Source organism: Macrosteles quadrilineatus, unplaced genomic scaffold, assembly GCF_028750875.1.
Source record: "Macrosteles quadrilineatus isolate MER2022 unplaced genomic scaffold, UCM_ALF_1.0 Scaffold_2__2_contigs__length_208266976, whole genome shotgun sequence".
In the NCBI taxonomy this organism is placed as follows: domain Eukaryota; kingdom Metazoa; phylum Arthropoda; class Insecta; order Hemiptera; family Cicadellidae; genus Macrosteles; species Macrosteles quadrilineatus.
The window spans coordinates 139,693,264-139,712,620 of NW_026542595.1; the positions used below are offsets into that span (position 1 = coordinate 139,693,264).

The 19,357-nt window shown below is 35.2% G+C and overlaps 2 protein-coding genes across 8 annotated transcripts in view; one reads left to right on the forward strand and one right to left on the reverse strand.

The window, feature by feature from the left end:
• LOC128985741 (centrosomal protein of 164 kDa) overlaps window positions 1-4,576 on the forward strand; it is a 96,620-nt gene extending 92,044 nt beyond the window's left edge. For 5 of the 6 annotated variants that reach the window (XM_054405567.1, XM_054405569.1, XM_054405573.1 and 2 more), the window contains 4 exons: window positions 615-742; window positions 859-981; window positions 2,595-2,718; window positions 4,167-4,576. In XM_054405567.1, the coding sequence (XP_054261542.1) occupies window positions 615-742; window positions 859-981; window positions 2,595-2,718; window positions 4,167-4,212 (421 nt within the window). In that variant the 3' untranslated portion in view covers window positions 4,213-4,576. The remainder of the gene's footprint in view (window positions 1-614; window positions 743-858; window positions 982-2,594; window positions 2,719-4,166) is intronic. The other variant, XM_054405568.1, reaches the window with a different exon arrangement.
• A 4,266-nt stretch (window positions 4,577-8,842) lies between these two features.
• LOC128985874 (mucin-5AC-like) overlaps window positions 8,843-19,357 on the reverse strand; it is a 78,185-nt gene continuing 67,670 nt past the window's right edge. For both annotated transcript variants that reach the window (XM_054405827.1, XM_054405828.1), the window contains exon 4: window positions 8,843-12,431. In XM_054405827.1, coding sequence (XP_054261802.1) covers window positions 9,521-12,431 — 2,911 coding nt within the window. In that variant the 3' untranslated portion in view covers window positions 8,843-9,520. The remainder of the gene's footprint in view (window positions 12,432-19,357) is intronic.

The following is a 19,357-nucleotide window of genomic DNA, read 5'->3' on the forward strand; positions in this document are numbered from 1 at the left end:
CAGTAAAAATTAGTATTGTAGTAAAAAACGTAAGAATAAAGTAAAATACAGGAGCGGTATGCTAGTATTCGTCACAGGTGTTGCAAAGACTTTTGTTTGAAATATGTGGTTAGTGAATGGCGAAGCTAGTTCCATGCAAAACGAAGGTGCAATGGAATATTGTGTTGTCAAATCTGCTGTGTTCTTTTATATGTGTTTGTGTTACCCTTGACTATTGATACAACTAGAGATTCCATTTCGATGTTAAAGTTGTCACCAGTTTTTTTTTTTCATCAAAATCGTCGTAGTTGATATGATCTACCAACAGATTGTGCTGATGTAAATTACTTATTTATGTCGAATAAACACCCTTTTTCACGAAGTCAAACTGATGGAACAACTTAATGTGAGCTATAGAAACTGTTATGACCCATAAAATATGTCAGCAAGAAATTTTATTCTAGAAACTAGCGCATTCTGTGTCTGAATCACACAACTACGTTCTTTTTTGATAAAAATTCGGTGACAGCTGGTCCATACAGATGGTATGTCTACTTTAGTAGTCAATAGTGTTACTGATAGATATATATCTTAGCTCTCTTTACCATCACTGATTGATGAGCTCGTCTTGGCAGGTACCTAGAACAGAGTATAGACAGAGCTGCTGCTTTCACACCTCACCACTCCCACTCTCACGACTCCACCACTGCTACCAACACAGACTCTTCTGGGTTCAGCGGCAGCGACTTGGACCTGTCCAATGGTCAGTATTTGCATCAACTTTTTTGGGAATTTTTTTTCTTATCTTAAGGTCAAGTTTGCCGTTTGAACTTATTTTTCTTTAGATGCATATAATAAATTTAAGGAATGTTTCATCAGCAGGTCATGTAGGAGTTGCGAGGTCAGAGGTTTATTGGACAGAAAACGTGCTTCAGAGTTTGGAAAACATCAATAGCGAAATACGAGAGATCTGGACTATTTTAGGAAAACAACAAGTTCCAGGTAATATTGTTTGTCAGTTGTATTTAGTTGACACAAGATGCAGTTTAAAAAGAGCTATAACAGGACTGTCAGCTATAGAAATATTCTTTCAATAACATTAAATCCTTTGGTAATATAAATTTTGTTTAGAGAGAGAGAGATTTAACCGGCTAATAAAAATGTACCATTCTCTTGAGGGGTTGCATTGAAGGTTCTATTTACATATCAACATCTAGTTGAATTAAACAGCACGTTTTTCTGCGGTATGACAAGTGAGGTTTGTCTTTTCTTTTCCTTGTCATAACGTGGAAACTAGGTATGGACGAGATTGGATTTTTAGTTCGAGACGAGACGAGACGAGATTTTTTATTTCTCATAAAATTTCGAGACGAGATCGAGACGGGATTTCCCTTCTCATACACAACGGGAAATGCACGTTCAAAATTTTTACCTGATTTTGTAACATTGTTAGATGACTGTTTAAATACAAAAATAATGATAATAGGCAAGAATATTTACAATCTTTTATTAAAAAACATCAGCATAACATTTTTTTATTAATCACGCCTAACTTATTAAAAATGCCTACGATTAGGACACATAGTGATATCAGTTAGGATAGAGTTCAACTTATCCCAAAATAAAATAAATCATAAAATAAAAGCAATATTAATTTTTATAAAATAGTTACTTGTTTTGACTTTTTATAGTAATAAAACATTCCTTACACTGCTTACACTTAACAAAACTTCTCAAATGTTATTAAAGTAATATTATTCAAATAAAAAGTAATATTTACATTTAAAGAATTAATTAAATAAGAACGCCTTCGCAAAGGAAACGCAACTACAACACGCTCCTGTATTGCGGGTATTGCATTGACTTTCTGCAGGCGTTTTTAATTTTTTTTTTTTTTTTTTTTTATTCTCGTCTCGATAAAAATCTCTGCCAAAAAGGAATCTCGTCTCGTGTAACGAGATATAAAATTTCCCGAAAATTTCCCGAAATTTCGAGACTTGACCATCCCTAGTGGAAACCCCTATTAATAGAATATTATAAATATTCCTATACTAAATCTAGTAGAAACAAAACCCATAAAGTACTTACTGAAACTTAGAGGTTTTTTTGGAAATAAAATGAGTTCAGCTAGCTTACCTGAGAAAATATAGTCAAGGGCAGTGTCAGATCCAGAGGGGTGGCGAAGGGGGTGACCGCCCCCCCCCCTCGGGCATACATATACATATATTTTTTTTTACTGCATGTAATATAGTAGTGCATACACATTGTGTAAAATAATTTGTCACACTAACTTTGGACAAAGAAATGGAATAAAACTGCCATTTTGGAGACTTGGTTTACACAATTTTTTTGGGGAGGGGCACCCCCTAACACCCCAGACCCCCTGGTTCGCCCCCTCCCCCTTGTGACTGTTCTAGATCTGCCACTGGTCAAGGGGCTACTAGATAGATTTAATAAAACAACGCAAAACATGAAACTGATCTTTCATCTTGGAGTAGGACTTCTGAGACATTTAAGAGAAAATACTCACCACTATTCCTTTCCAAAAAATTACTAGACAAATTGGCTTTCCTTAAAAATATCACTTAAACCAGATTGATTGATGATGTGCGCAGGACTTGGACCCCCACCAGTGTTGAACTGTGAGAGTCGAGCCATCGCGGGGACTGACACTTACGCTCCACAGAGAGCTACGGACATTGCCGACCGCACTCGGAAGCTTAAAGAATGGCTCGTCAGGTAAGCTACAGGGTAAAATCACACCGGTTATCAAAACAATAATGTAAATGGAAATGTTAATAACTGGACTACCTGTGCGTGTGATGGGGACTGGGAAGTTAACATCATTATTTGTGTTGTGTCAATACCAAAATTTATTGGTTTTTGATACCAATATCTAAAAAAATAATTAATTCTCGGTTAGTGATGTGGCAGGGTAAATACCCAGTGGGTAGAGTATTTATAAATGGGATTTTACCCAGGTATTTACCCCAGGCCGGGTAAATACCCCAAAGTGTAAGTATTTCTAAAAAGTATAAACACTAGTAACGTTTTGCATAGTTCATTGGTTTTGTCATGTCAAAATAAGTAAAAAAATATGATAATTTGTTAGGCGGTATTGTTTATATTGTGAACTAAAAAGCGTGAGTTTTTCGATGAGTGATCTTCGCAGATGTGATCTGCGATCCCCATAACACTCAGGTATCGGTATCGGCACTGACTCTTGATGATTGATTTTCAATACTAATGTCCAAGAATTGGTGGTATCCAGAATTGTTTCATCAAGAATCTACACATGGCTTATCATTATAGAGGGTGACACAGTGAAATGGCACGATTCTGACACCAGGTGACGAGGAATTGGGGGCTAGTTGAGTATGGGAGAAATGACCTCGGGCGTCTATACAAGTGAAAATTTCAATAGCCACAGAGCATTGGACGAGTGCATGACGTGCGTTTGCTGTAGGCATATTATGATTAAGTGATTTGTGCTTAGCACACTTTCCATTGTGAGTTCAGTTATCACCACGAGTTCTGGTGCCATAAAGTAAAGCTATCCTCCTTTGGGTGAATAACTTTGAAGCCACTGCTAGCATGACAAAGCGCTAATAAATTATTCCAGACACTTTGCAAACACTTAAAAACGTCATGGCTGCATTTCATCACAGAATTCAACAATGTGTGCAAAACCAAGGAATTAAAAAAAAAATTTAAGGTGAAACATTAATTTTTACTCATGTACTTAAGAATTATGTTAAAACAACTATCCTTTTTTTCTAAATGAATCTTTTGTGATTTTTCAAAATCGTGCCGTTTTACTGCCTCACCCTGTATAATTTAATGCTGCATATATTTACTTAGTGAAGGATGGAAAGAAACACATTTTGGAGCTTTGTTAGTCAAGAAAACTATCTGTTTTGTGAGCCAGGATAATATATATTAAACCCAATAACAATAACCAAGGAGAGTTTGGTCTGGTTTTAAACTATGAAAAAGCAATTAGCATTTCTCAGTATTTGACAGGCTACCTTCTGGTCACCAGACAAGCATATTAAAACATACAACCTGAACAGATGTCTTAACTTGATGTATCCAAACGAAAAATAAGTCTACTATAACTTTTCTGGCTAAGTTTTGGCTAGCAAAATTTAGCTAACTTATTTGACTAAACTTAATGTGTTTTACAGAACCCGAGAGCAACAGACATACATGGTGGCTCCAGTTAATTTATAAATCTTTAACCTGATCAGCTGTTCCTGTTGTCACTAGTCTCCTCGGTGTGATAAGATAACAATCCCTCCTATACGAGAACCAAAGATCCTCTTAGCAATAATTTGCTTTATCTCCGTCTACACATCGTATATCATGTTAACTTCGAATCGTATAAATTATTTTTACTATTCGCCACGCACAGAGTTTTGAATCTCTAGTCACTTATTTCCGATATATTAGTTGTAGAAATACGATGTTTGCTGTGATATTTGTGTTGCACACATTTTACTTGTATGCACCAAAGTTTATTTTTATATTTGTCCGATGTAGTGTTACGTTGCACAAATTTTAAACGTCGTTAAGCAAATATATACATTCCACAATCGTTTGCTGTGATATTTTATGTTGCACAATTAGTTTGTATTTGTAACGTTTATTAGTTGTAAGTCGCGCTTTATTTATTTTTATATTGGTTTTTAGCATTTTTTTTTGGTCTTTTTAAATGTGTTATTGATTCTATATTTTCATACAATGGATTTATTTCAGACACTTGTAAAATGCAAATCAGCTTGAATTAAATTTTAACTATTAAAATCCATGTTTTAGCCCCTGAGCTGTATAATAACTAAAATAGGCTTTACATTCGTCACTCCAGTTCAAATACTGGTGTATGGCATTGTAATGCCGAAACAACCGTAATGTAGTTACACCAGTATTTGAGCTGCAGTGACGAAGGTAAAGCCTATTTTAGTTTTAAATTTTAACATTGATCTTCCAACATTATGACTGAATTTTTAATCTTTCAAAATTTTGTAAACATATTAATTATAAAGATTGCCATGAAAATTGGTACTTTTATTAATGATAAAAGCTTCATTAGTAATTTAGTGCTCGTTCATTTGAATTAATGGTCAGAACGACCATGTGTGTTCTTATAAAGTATTCTGGCTTCTTAAAAAAGCAATTTTTAAGTTTTCTTTGGTAGAATATCTTATGAATCTTAAATGAAATAGTATCACTTTTATTTTGTTATTTTTTTGTCTAGTTACAATGTTAAAATTAATTTGCTTTAAATTTTACTTTAAATTTAAAGTTAACGTTATGTAATGTAGAAATATTAGAGCTTTAGTTCTCAAAAGATCCCATCAAAACTGTATGAGAAAATTCTGGTTTAATTCTGTTTTTAAAATCTAACCTTACAGTTCTGTGTACTTTACATGGCCACTAATGAATATCAATATTTATTATCTGACCTACTGAAAAATGATCCTTTGTCCTTTGACAAAAGTTAAGCTAAAACAGCAAAACAAAATGCAGTACGATATCAAATGCAGTATGGCCTCAAACATTTATATGAAATGCAAAGTGTAGGACATTTATTTTTAACCAAAGAAAGTTGCAAACAGTAAGATTTCAATGGATATTGTGTATGAAATTTTAGTTTTAGAGGTTAAAATAATAAACATCACAAAAGTTGTAATAATTTTTTAACTGAAAAATTGACAGCGTTTGGAGTTATGCCATTTTGTTGAAGGTTAATAAAACATCTATAACATAACAAATTTTAATCAAAATCATTAGAGTCGTTTTTGTGAAAGTCAGATTTTACCATTTTAATTATTGGTTTTATAGGAACATTTCTAAAGTAAAAATGTCAAAACAAAACCAAAGAAAAGCCTGGATATACCATGTATTAGTACCCTCATTCCAAATTTCATCAAAATCAACCCAAGGTTTTAGGTTTACAAACTGAGGTTTCAATTAGTGAGGTTAGTGGGGGTGGTGAGGTGATAACATATTTGCATCTAGTTTTTGTATTACAAACTAAATGGGTTTAAACCTCTTATAACAATTAATAACATTTTCAATTCACTATGAGAAAAATTGTCTATAGATAAATACATTAAACCAAAGTATTTTGTAACTAAAGCCAAACAAGTCGTCTTTGGGAAGACAAAGAGGTGTAAGCACATAGTCTTATCATATTTACTTCGTAAAATCTATGTAACATAAAACCAATTTTACAATTTCTTATCCTCAACTTTTAGTAACCTTAAAAATTAAATTAAATTAAAATATAGCCTACATCAGTTAATAAACGCAGGGGATAATTTTTCAAATCTTTTACGTACCTTAATAACCTTAAGATGTAATAAATCGCTTTAAACTGATTAAAAGTCTGTTATAAGGTGCTAGCTGTTATAGTTCTATTAATGTATAATGAGTGATGTGAATAAATCAAAGCAAAACGTTTAGTTGCAAAATGAAATTGTTGTAATTTATTCACATTACCATGGCCTTTTCTGATAAAAGGCCGTAGCAAGATAAGCGACCGAATCAGCTGTTACTCTAATTCATAATGAACTGCCTGCGCAATGTTTATGTTTACGTGTTCATTACTGTTGTTACCATGGCAATAGGTCGGGCGGTGCAACATTGCCACACACCAACACAGCCTTTTATTAGAGGAGGCTATGGAATAACTCATTAATTTAGGTGTAAACTGCCTTTTAAAGAAATTTAGAAAGTGTTATACTTAAAATTTACTTATATTAGTAAACTAATTTTCTTCCTCATGTTTTCTACCTCTCCTAGTTAACTCGAATGCAATAATTTACTCTTTTCTATTATCGAGGACATTTTTTCTTGTTACAGAAATACGTAATTTTTCTAGAACTTGGTCTTCCCATTTCTTGCACACCCTATACATTGTTTTAGACTCAGATGTTTAAATAGATTTAAAACATTGTTGTGTACTTGAAATTGTAACTAGTATATGCTGAGAGAATGAGTAGCTGGCCTCACAAAACTGCAGATTACATTTTGGAATGGTTTTCATTATAATGATTTATGTTCAAAAATTTAAAAAGTACCGACTTTTAAGCCACTGCAGACATCATTACTAATTGAGATGGCAACACTACTGAGCGTATTTAAACTTAAATAAGACTAAAGGATGAGAGTAGAATACAGTTAGATGCCTTGCGTATCTTTGTTACTGACTAAGATCAGCTGTTTTATTAGCTAGTACAATTTATTAAAATCCTAATGGTAAAGAACATATGGGTTCAGGATCGAACCAGCAATCTTTTGATTGAAGGCGAGCTCTTTAACGTTTCTGGTGCCCAGCTGTCTTTTTTAAGTACTGTATCACCATTATTAATAGAACATTACATGCTTCCTATAACCAAACAATCAAATATAAACATTTTGTTTTGTTGTCATGAAGGCAAATTAATATTTCTCTAAACCTCGCCTCTCGATTCTTCAAGCCTGGAAAATAGGCTTAAGTATGCCTAAAGTCGTTTCTAGACCAAAGTTAAAAAGGTGTTTCAAAGCAATGTTCACAACAACAAAATTGCACCCTACTTTCTTGCAAGTTTTGCCCAACTATGGAAAGTACCTTTATTCTAGTCAAAGAAAATTGATTGTTGTTTGCTGCTAGTTCTGTTATCCATATCTTCATCAACTTTGAGAGATGTAGCACTAAAGCTGTGTTCAAGCCAGAGTTTTCAACTTGTCTTTCAAACAAAGGTTTACAACAATTAAAAGAACAATTAATTTTTATTGAAAACATTTTGAGTAGAAATTCTGAACAAAAAGTTAGCACATGTTTTAACCAAGGTTACACTGGACGTTACAAAACAATCTTAACACTGTTTTAAACTTTTGTGAAAACATAACTTTAGGAAACATCATTAAAGCCCAAATGTCCAACCATTATTGTGCTTTTATTTCCTAAGAAATTTAAACAGCAGTTTTGTGGCGCCAAGGAATAGGCCTAGTTTCATCTATAGTAATTTTCCAATGTTTATAGGATATAGTTAACTACTGTAGAATTGTTCTTACTTTGTGCATGCTTCACTATATTATTGTATGGGGTAGGTGTGCACAAAGTAATAACATTTACACTAGAAGGACTTGTGAATCCAAGAACAACTCCTGTGTCTTAAAGAACTGCTTAGCAGTTTTGCTACAATTATGTGTCTCCTAGTCTTTGATTGATTAAATCAATTGGAACCTACTTTTGTTGTGTTGTTACCCCTTGATTAATTCCTGGCTAAGTATAAATAACCAAAGACTTTGGATAGGGCAAATACATTTCTCATCCTATTTTAAAATATGAGACTGTCGATGTTTGTTACATGTCCGGTTACGCTTGAAGGTAGATTTTACTGCATTTACTTTTACACTTTGGTTATAATACCAGAGGATCAGCAAAATCAAGTTAGTGAATTAATAATTAGTAAACATGAAAACCCATTCTACCTGAGGGAAATTAAAAATGTGTTAAGCTGATCTATGGGTTGACAGATCTGTTAACGAGTAATGATGATTGAAATAACTTACACGGGCAACTACACAAGGTAATGTTTTTGATCTTTTCAAATGATCTTATTCTTCTTTTGAAAATGTAATTTAAACCACTAATTAATTTTCTAGTAAGACAAAATATGTAGGTTTAATTTTTCTTGCCCTCCAACGTTTGTAATCTATTTGATCTTAGTTGTTGTATCAATCCTGAAGAAAAAATGAAAAAAATAATTTTGTATTCAAAGAAGATCAAATAAGTTCTCAATCTACAACTTTATAATTATGTTTCCTACCACATGTCTGTTAAAAGAGGAAATGAAAATGAAAATATCGCAAGTGTAGTATACACATATTTATTCACACTTATAAAAAATATTTACAATATTCAACATAAATAAATAACTAATGCGATCGATAATCAGAAACACTAGGTCTAAGTTAAATATAGTAATTGAGTAAAGAGGCAAGATGCGAAAGAAATGCGAGTGAAAGCTATATAAATAACACCTCAAATGGATAACATAAAAATAAATGACTATCACAAGTTGTTAAGTACCTTAAATCATAAATGCACTTACAAGAATCATTCTTTCAGTTTAAGATAGATATGTAATCAGCAGGATACCCTCTTTATCAGATTAAAGCTTCATGTTAAAACTACGAGGAGTTCATCCTGTTTACACATCCACGTCTACTTATTGAACAACTTTTACAATTTTAAACCCAGTAAACCTCCCTGTTTGTCAGAGTGCAAAAGATGTTTTACAGTCAACATGTTTAAAATATGGTACAAACAATTGAGGAATACGTCAACATTGATATAATTTAGAAATCTGAAATACCAACCGGTTTTCCCAACCCCTCCACCTCCTGAGAAGTTTTGAACATTTAAAAAAAGGTTTTACAGATTCTGGATAAAAGATAAAAATCACTCAAAAGAGAGGTTTAACAGTCTTCACTTAGAGGCTGTTATCAGTTCAGCTTAATGCCCTATGGTGTTGAGCTTGTAGAAGATCTAAATCATCTTTTTGAACAAGTCCCGTCTATGTCTGTCCGTTTTCTTGTCCATCTCTCTCACAACGTTTTCCATCCGCTTCTGAACATCGTCCAAGTATCGGGCGACCGCATGAGTGGTCGACCTTAGCAATTCAAGGCCCATTCTCAGCTTCATCTCTGCGATTCTCCTCAAAAAGCCAAAAAACGTGTGTTCCCGGGAAGGAGGGAGTTTTGTCGTGGATTCGGTTTCCTTCGGCATACTCCAAGTTGTGCTTTCCACAGAGTTCTCGTGAGAAGGAGATGCGTTCTTTGGCTCCTCAGTGGTTTTCTCAGTCTGTGTTTCTGTTGCAGACTCGCTTGTCGTTGTTTCATCTGTTAGTGAACCGTCGACCTCGTTCTGTTTCGTGTCGATCTGTCGCTTCTGTCGGTCCAGTTTGATGCTGCGAGGTCCGTGCTCCACGGCCAACACACCTTGTCTGTGCCTCACCTCGTTGTTGTAACTCCCAGAGAACATGGACATGGAGTCTATGTTGGAGTACGAGTCATCTGCTGAATGCAGTGCGCTGAATGTCGGCTGGCTCTTGTCCGACTTGTCTTCCTCTGTGATGGAAGGCAGACTCTTGGTATCATCGTATTCAATGTCGGTGTAAGTGGTTTGTTTGTGATTGCTGCTGTAAGATCCTTTCTGAGTGCCAATATCGGATGGGTTGCTATAAGCTGTGTACTCAGCAGATGTTGGATATTTTCCTTGACTGTCGGTCATTGAGTATTTCCCACTCTGATTGTCAGTTATTGAAGTGTATTTGCCTTGGTTTTCTGTCATAGATGTGTATTTTGTACTTTGGCCGTCAGTTATGGAGGTATACGTAGGACTTTGGTACTTGTTGTCTTGGTCTTCTGTGAGGGATGTGTACTTTGTACCTTGGGTATATTTTACTGATTGATCGTCTGACGTTGATGTGTATTTACTGCTTTGAGGCTCCACACTGAGACCAGTGAGAGTGGAATACTTTGTTCCATCTGAACTGCCAGTGGAATACTTTGTTCCATCTGAACTGCCAGTGGAATCGACGGAAGTTGAGTATTTCGAATCATACTGAACACTTCCGACACCACTCGTTGAGTCCACTGCTGACGAATATTTAGTATCACCGTATCCACTGGCACTGATTGAAGCACTGTATTTGGGATCTCCATACTGAGTAATTGCATAGCTTGCACTAGGAGCTGAGTATTGACTACCGGTACTACTAACACTGTATGACGGACTGTATTTAGAACTTAAACTGGCAGAGTCCGGTAGAGTTGAGTATCCTTCTGGGTTACGTCCCATAGCAGTAGAGACATCACTGGATGAAGAGTATTTGTCTTTATTTTGATAGCTTGATTGGTAACCGTATTCATGGGATGGGTCATATCTGTATTTGCTTTGTGCTGAGTAATGTGCACTTGAAGTTGGAGCTGCACCGGAAGTGGCAGGTCTCGGGTATTTCTCGTATTTGCTCTCTGATTGTTGCATTCCTGCAAGCACTTGTCCAAAAACAGTTTCCTCCGCTTGTCCATTATCGACTTCCCCATTGGTGTTGTAGTCGTTGTAAGCATTATAGTACATATGTCCATCTGATGTAGTGCCAGGTGTCTTCTCGTAAGTTCTGCGAGCAGCCACTGGTCCTCCAAACGGATACAAGAGAAGTCCAGCAAGACCGGCAGTCAACACCAAACCGACAATGCCTACTCCTACGCTTGGCATGATTTCCCTTGACAGATAGTTGTAAATTCTAGTAGAAAGAGGTCTAGAACCATTAGGAGCAATTCTGGTCGAGTTGTTTTCCTCTGTGACTTTACTTTCAACAACACCTTCAGGCTTCTTGGCTGGACGACGACGGCGGTTCTTGTTCTTCTTCTTCTTTTTGGTTCCTGGTTTGCGAGTCCGTTTGGTGGTTGTTGTCGGTAGTTCAGTTGTCCCCACCTCTTCAGTTGTCTCAGCTTCTACAATGTCCGTGTGAACCACAACCGATGTTGTTGGAACCATCTCGTACTGGTAATGAGGCTTTGATGTCTGAAGAGTGGTTGCAGCCGTTGTTGAAGTCGTTGGAACAACAGTGACCTTCCTTCTCACAGACTGAGGAGCAAGAGCTTCCACCTTGCCCGGATTAACTGGTACAATTGTTGCATTTCCTTTCTTGAATGTCGCAACAACCTCCGACTTGTTCTTTGTAGAAGCAGATGATGGCACTTTGCCAACAATCACTGGAGTCTTATTCTTGAATTTTGCATCTTGCAACATCACCGCAGGAATCTTAACGAGCGGCTCTTGATTTACTGACTGAGTCTTCTTTGGATTGTCTACTTTTGTGATGGTTGCTGCCTGTTTGTTTTCTACTTTCACAGGCGTGTTATTTTTCAAAGCTTCATAAGTCGGCTTTGACGTTTCTTGGGTTGGCTTTGGCTGCTTTTTCTTCAGGGGTACTGGAGTTGACACAACACTCAAGGGTTTTGTTGGCTGCTTCTTCTGCGATGCTTGAGTGGATTGTTCACTGCCATTCAGGAGTATCCAGGTGGATATTCCGCTGGCAGGGGTAGACTCGGCTGTGGATACTTTGACGTGTTGAGTGTTTGTGACTTGGTACGAGTGTGTGTTGTCCGGGTCTAGCGGGATGGCTTCTCCTTTACCCAGCGGGACAAACTCCTCGGTCGTGATGTGTGTTTTGATCTTAGGAGGAGTGCGGACGTCCGTGGCGACCATGTCTGTTGCCTGTGGAGACTGTAGTAGCTGCTTGGTCACCATCTTGAGACTCTCTCCGATGGGTGTCGGACTGGTCGGACTAGCCCGAGCCTCATTAGCTGCCTCTGTGCTGACTCCTCCCACCTTCTCCTTGACATCTTGGCTCTTCCTCTCTCTTTGACCCTCATCATCTCGGAACAGCGGCCTGCAAAAGTTGAAGACATCGTTAGAATGTAAAACTTTGAAATATTTCTTTAAGGAAATTTTGATTCCACACCAACTAAGTTATGAACTATGTAACAAATTGTAACATGGCAAGTATCAAGATACTACATGAGAAAGAATTGTTGTAGATGGTTACTACAGAAGTAACATCAAATTTGGAAAAACCAAATATTTTTGTTTTATCCAGTATAGAACATGTACAAAAATGGAGCGCATTTCCACTCCAGTGTCAATTTATTTGTTCTAAAGGGAATACAACATTTTCAATCCTATTTTCCATTCAAAGTAGGAGTCATATTATTGGAATAATCTTACCACTTTGAAGAGTACCACCTGGAAAATAGTAAAGCCGCATCTACACATGGCCTGTAGGCAGGCAGATTATCTGCCTAGTGTATTTTTAATTTAACCTGCCTGCTAACTGACTTAGTGTAAATGCGGCTAAAGTAAAACTGCAATTTGAGTTAACATACCGACTGTTTTATGACAATGAGATTTGAACCTTTCAACAAACATTGTAGTTGTCTTTATTTGTATTAGCAACGGCATTTCTTTTGTTTCAGTTGATTGTTTGGCTTTGACGGTTCACTCTGTTCTGTAACTGTTATAAAAATTACTAATACTGTACTAAACATCTGAGGAAGTTATTTAATTTCTTTTAGCTTGATTGCTCACTAAATTTTTAACACTTGTACAGTAGTTGTTTGCCAAATCAGTTTCCTTAAAGGGCAACATTCTAACATATATATCCAAACTTTGTATTTTATTAAAAACATGTTGTTACTAATATATTTACAATGGGAGTTTAACGGTATTACCACAAAGATTTAACTACAGGTTCTTTAAGATACACAAAAAGTCACACGACATACTATTGATATCTTTTTTAGTATAGGACTTAATCACAAGATTAGGATGCAAGATGTAGTTCCTTCCTACTCCTTTGCTTTAGTTAAAATTCCTATTGCTTTAGTTAAGGTACTTTTGTGAAAGTTTAGGTATAATGAATGACCACATTTAAATCAATTTATACAAAGTTCCTGGTTATGAATGTATAAATTTATGTATTCCAAACATCAAGCTTATAACTCGTTTCTTTACATTTTTAACCCAAAGTTATGGTAATTTTCTTGGCGTTTGCAAAAGGTGTCACTTATTTGGTGCTAATACATAATTGTCTGGTCCAACACCAATATTTGTCGAGTAATTCTTTACACAAATATTTAACAACAGGCTAACAGACACTTCCTCAACAATCTGTCAGCTGTCCTCCATCTCTTGATCTTCAACTAACCTGAGAAGCCCAAGTTTTGTTTACTGGGGTCATCGACCTAGGAGTCAAGTCTGAAGCACTATGGAGTTGAAGTCTGTTAACATTCATTGTGAGTGCAAGTGGGACAGTGTTGGAATTTGAATGAGGTTGTTTGTGAAGTTTCTAAATAATTGCCTCACACCTTTTGTGCCGGAAAGGATTCTTTCCAATGAAGTAACCACTTTTGATGATTTGAAACTAGTTAATTTTTTATGTTTATGAAGTTGGAATTCTTCCTGTGTATTTTGTTTTGTGATACGTCATGGATATTAACGACTGATTTGTTAATAAAATTGTGGTCTATAGGTTAGGGCCATGGTGGAAGGAAAAAACATAGGTGTGCTATTCCCGTCATATGCTGACGTCACCCAGATTGCAAACACCAGTTCACTTTTTCGAAAATATTATAAAAACTAACAATTAAATCAAAACAAATATATACTTATATCTCAGTTATCAGGTGATATTCTGTTTGCAATCTGGGTGAAGTCAGCCTATGACGGAACCTATGTTTTTTTCCTTCCACCATGGGTCAGGGCTGGTCTTCAAGTTAGAGGTTAGGGCTTCTGGCCTGGGGACCTGGGTTCAAATCTCATCAGTCACTAATGGGTTCGAGCTATGTGACAATTCTATAAACTAGTTTTAGAATTCAACTAGGCCCATCTTAGAACCAATACATAATAGATATCTGTACTAAAGTCGAACTTTTTCTGCATTGGCAAGTTCCCTTCCTAAAAAGGAAAGGTAAATCTGTTTAGTCAATAATGCTTTGAATCAATTAATTTTATCTTTTTTCCTGTGGTGCAGAACTCAGTGGTCAAACATGAATTCTATCATAGAAAAGAAAGGTACTGAGGAAACATTCAATGGTACACTTAAGTGTATAGTTGTAAATTAACACTCACGGTGGAGGAATACCCTAAAAAAGAATTTCCGTACAGTGCTCGTTGCTCAGGCTCATAACAAGTATATTCCGATATACCAGTGCTGAAAGCGCACTTTTGTCCCATAAGTGTGTTTCCTCTGTACCTTACTTCTCTGTGATTCCATAAAGATTGGCAATTTGACACATTTTGATACTAAAATATAAAATAAAATACTGATTTTACTTTAAAATTGTTTTCAGATGGAAGATATTGTTTAAGTGGCAGTTGCAAACAATTTGAGCTGAGCGTTAATAGTATTTAAATTTTTGCCAAAACTATTTTCTTAGTACACAACACGACTTATTTTTTAAAAATGTTAATGGCTAAGTCACATCTAACCTATCTATCATAACATACCTCTTTTGCTAACTCAAATCTTACATGTAATCTAATCAGGCATAAGTAAACGTAACATATTAAAAAAGGCATTAAGCAAACAAGATCTCAATGATAAAAATAAATAGCTTTATTACAAAGTACAACATAATCAGGTGCACACATTTATTTACAATGTTTATTTCTAATTTTGTTTAAATAACTTACAACTAACTGCAAACACTGTATTCATGACACATTGCTGACATTTCCCTTATTTTCTGAAGATTTCGCTGTGTTTTACACAAGTCAGCGTAATGGCAACCTAAACATCATTCAAAACCGCAAGTTCCTTAAACAGTAGCCTACCTAGTTCTCAATAGTGTTAAAGAAGTGTTGTATATACATTTTAATTGTTCATTACTCATAATATACAAATACCAATTCGGACTTCATAAAAAAATATGTTGAACAAAACACCTTTTTCTATGCATAAAGATTCATCCCCAAAGATTTGAGGATTGAAAGGACCTTTGAAGATCTTTAAAAACATAACAGTTTAAATTTTAAAAAATATATAATTTTTTATTATTTTAATTAAATCTTAATTGGTTTGAAACTTTATTGCAAATTGCCAGCATATAATCACACCAAGTAAGTAAACCCAATCATTCAGTATGGATACAAACAATTTTAAATTTAAAGAATACCCAAGATATATATATACCTAAAATAAATTGGAATGTTTATTTATACCTGTTTTTTAACCCCATTAATTTATATCCCACCATTGCTCATGACTAATTCAACATCAATTTTATAGATTCATTTTTATAAACCCAATTATCATAACCACCATGAATTATTCAAATCCATCAATTAGAAAAGCAGACCAAGAATTGCCACGATGAAATAGAAAAAAATATTACTTATGAGTACAATTTTACATCTTTGTCTGTTAAATCATTTGAAGGTAAACTAAATGGATATGAAAATTCCTAGTCCAGCTATTTGTTTGATTCCAAATTAATCATAACTAGTGGAAAGAGATAATTGACTTTAAATATTATCTAAGACAGTCAAGAATTTTTGAATGAATAATAAGAAACAAATCAGTAAGAAAATTAAACAAAAATTGAAATGTAGCACTGTCAACAAACAATCTTCACAATTTCTAAATTGAATAGAAGCGCCTAATGTTGTTGTAAATATACCCAATTATTAATACCGCACTGTACTTCAATTTTTTCTTCTATCTTAGTTGCAATGGGAACTTTACAACCAAGCCAAGAAAAAATGTACCATTTCATTAAACAATGGATAAATTCAATTTTTTACAGTTCCAAAACCCAAAGCTTGGCATCCTGTGGTTTTATCTACATTACTTTGTTTGTTGACTTGTTATTGTTTTGTAAAAGTAGTGTGGTAAACAATGGACTGTTTTTTGGTGATTGTTCCTAACCTACATTAAGAGGGCTCGAAATGCAGGTCAAATTGGTAGGTACCTGGAACTAAATTAAGTTGTTAGATGTAACAAAAAAGTATCTTTTGTTTGTGCAGTTGAAGACAATTATTTAAAATGTTTCTGAGATATAGTCAAGTAATTAAAGGAAAATATTCTATAAGTTTCTTTGGCCTGGAACTTATATTTTTTTTTTTAAAAGCTCAGTATGTAAAATTTTCCATTCATCCTTATTTCATTTATGAGTGAAAATTTAAAAACGTACGTTTTCATGTCCCTGGCCTTTTACTTCGTAGTTATTGGGTTTATAATTTATTATTATGTGTTTTAATATTTTTTGGGACGGGGGCAACATGTTACACACATTTATTTGGTTTTAAATAGGTTCTAGGTATTTTTTTCGTATTTTTAAAGTCCCGAAATTCACGACCATGACGTGTCCCTAGGGTACATTTTCCAACTTTCACGCTGTTTTTAGACTAATTATTCATGCCGAAATATATAAAGCCATATTTTTATGTCATCAATGGATATTAAATTTACATAAAAGGAGCATATTATAATTTTATTGTCATTGCAAACTGACTACCATGACAAAATAAGTCTGTCCCTCGATTTGGCGTCACGACCATTTGGGAAAAATTTTCAACTTTGGAGCACGACAGTGGCAAGCCTGGCGTCGATGGAGTCAGTTGGTTTTAGAGACTAGTTCGGGGTGTACGTCAGGATTGTAGTGCCGGTCGTTTCGAGTTGAAAGGATGAATAGCAAGATTAATAAAGGAAAGATTGTGTTTTTTGTAATTTTGGTGTGTCCATGACCGTACGTAGTCATTCGATGAAGTAGACATGGTGTTTGTTATATACATAGACTATATATAATATTTTACCATTGTAGGCCTATGTAAAACTACTCTAAGCTAAGCTCATGTGACTTCTTCTTGTTCACTAAGACTTCCGTCCTTCCGTGTCATCTCCATAATGTAGCTTTGTGCTCTGTAGTCTGTTGATTTTATTATCAAACTAAATCTTTTAAATTTACTTTGTGTAGTTATTATTTAGAAGCCCAAGAAGAACTAAGATGGTGTCAGAAGTTAACTATTTAGTTTGAACAGTGAAGTGTTTAGTAACAAGTGAATTTTCTTAGTGAATATTAGGTTAACCTCAAACCACGATGGCAACGTTTCAAGCTCCACAAGCATTGGACCTTAGTGGCAACGTATCTGAAAATTGGAAAAGATTTAAGCAACGTTTTATGCTCTACTTGGAAGCCCTGGGATCCGACAAGATGCCCGAGAGACGAAAAATAGCTATATTGCTGACCACTATAGGTGATGCGGCTCTGGAAGTGTATAATACCTTCTCGTTTAGTGAGTCAACTCCCAAACTCGAAGAAGTTATAGGAGAATTTGATAAGTACTGTCAGCCACTAAAAAACATAATTTTTGAACGGTTTAAGTTTCACTCGTTGGGACAGAAGGAAGGTCAGTCGGTTGATTCTTACGTGACAGAACTGAAGAAAGCAGCATCCAACTGTGAATTTAAAGACGAAGAATATATGATTCGAGACAGACTGGTGCTAGGGATTCGCGATAAAGTGATGCAGGAACGTCTGCTGCGAGATACAAGCCTCACTCTCAAGAAAGCCGTTGAGTTCTGCCGAACTTGTGAAACAAGTCAAAACCAGGTTAGAGAACTTCAAAATACAGTGGAGTCTATCAAAGTTACAGGTAGGCCTATGTCTAGTAACAATACTTCTAGGTTACCTTCTAAGGTAGGCTCAAAGCAACACAATGAATTCTTTTTATGTAAGAAGTGTGCAAACACCCATAGAGCTCGGAACTGTCCAGCCTATAACAAGAACTGTGCTTTGTGCAAGGACAAACATCATTTTGCTAAGTGCTGCCCTAATAAAGATAGACTTAAATTTAGTAACAAGGCTAACGGTAAACCGAAGAAGAAAGTTTATGAAGTTGAAACAGACACTGCGACTGCGGATCAACTTGTTGAGGATGAATATGCAATAGGCGTAGACTTTTTCAGTGAATCTGATGATCTCTTTGTTAACTCTCTAGAAAATAAGTCACCTGATAATGGTGAGAATAACAGTTTGAATGTTAATTCTGTACAAGGTCTAACAAAGCCTAACAAGTTAAATAATAGGGCTTGGTATGAAACTATTGTTTTAAGTGAAAATGATGAGGTTACTTTTAAATTAGATTCAGGCTCGGAAGCTAATGTGCTACCTTTGAAAACTTTTAATAGTTTGCTCTTTAAGCCTAAATTGCTGAGTACACCAACTGTATTGGTAGGGTTTGGTCAAAACTCTCAAGTTAAACCTATTGGTAAAGTACTACTTAACTGTTCCTCTCGTAATGCGAACAATGTCAGTAATGTTGAATTTGTAGTAGTTGATGTCAATTCTGTTCCTTTACTAGGACTTGAAACCTGTGTAAAACTGAAGTTAATTGAAAGAGTGCCTATTAGTTGTAAGCCTGTTGTAAATGTAAATAGTATTTTTGTAAATCCTAAAGATAAAATTGTAAATCAGTACCATGATGTATTTGAAGGTCTAGGAAAATTTCCAGGCAAAGTTGAAATCAAACTCAAGCCAAATGCTGAACCGAGAATCTTTCCACCTAGGCGCATACCTTTAAGTTTAAATGAAAAGTTAAAAAGCACTTTGGATAGGCTAGATAAGCAGGGTATAGTCTCTAAAGTTTCAGAACCAACTGAATGGGTTCAAAATCTTGTGATTGTTGAAAAGCCTAATGGTAATTTGCGTCTATGTCTTGACCCTAGGGAAATGAACAAAAATATCAAAAGAGAGCACTATCTGATTCCCAAATCTGATGAAATTTTAAGTAGGCTACATGGTAAAAAAGTTTTTTCAG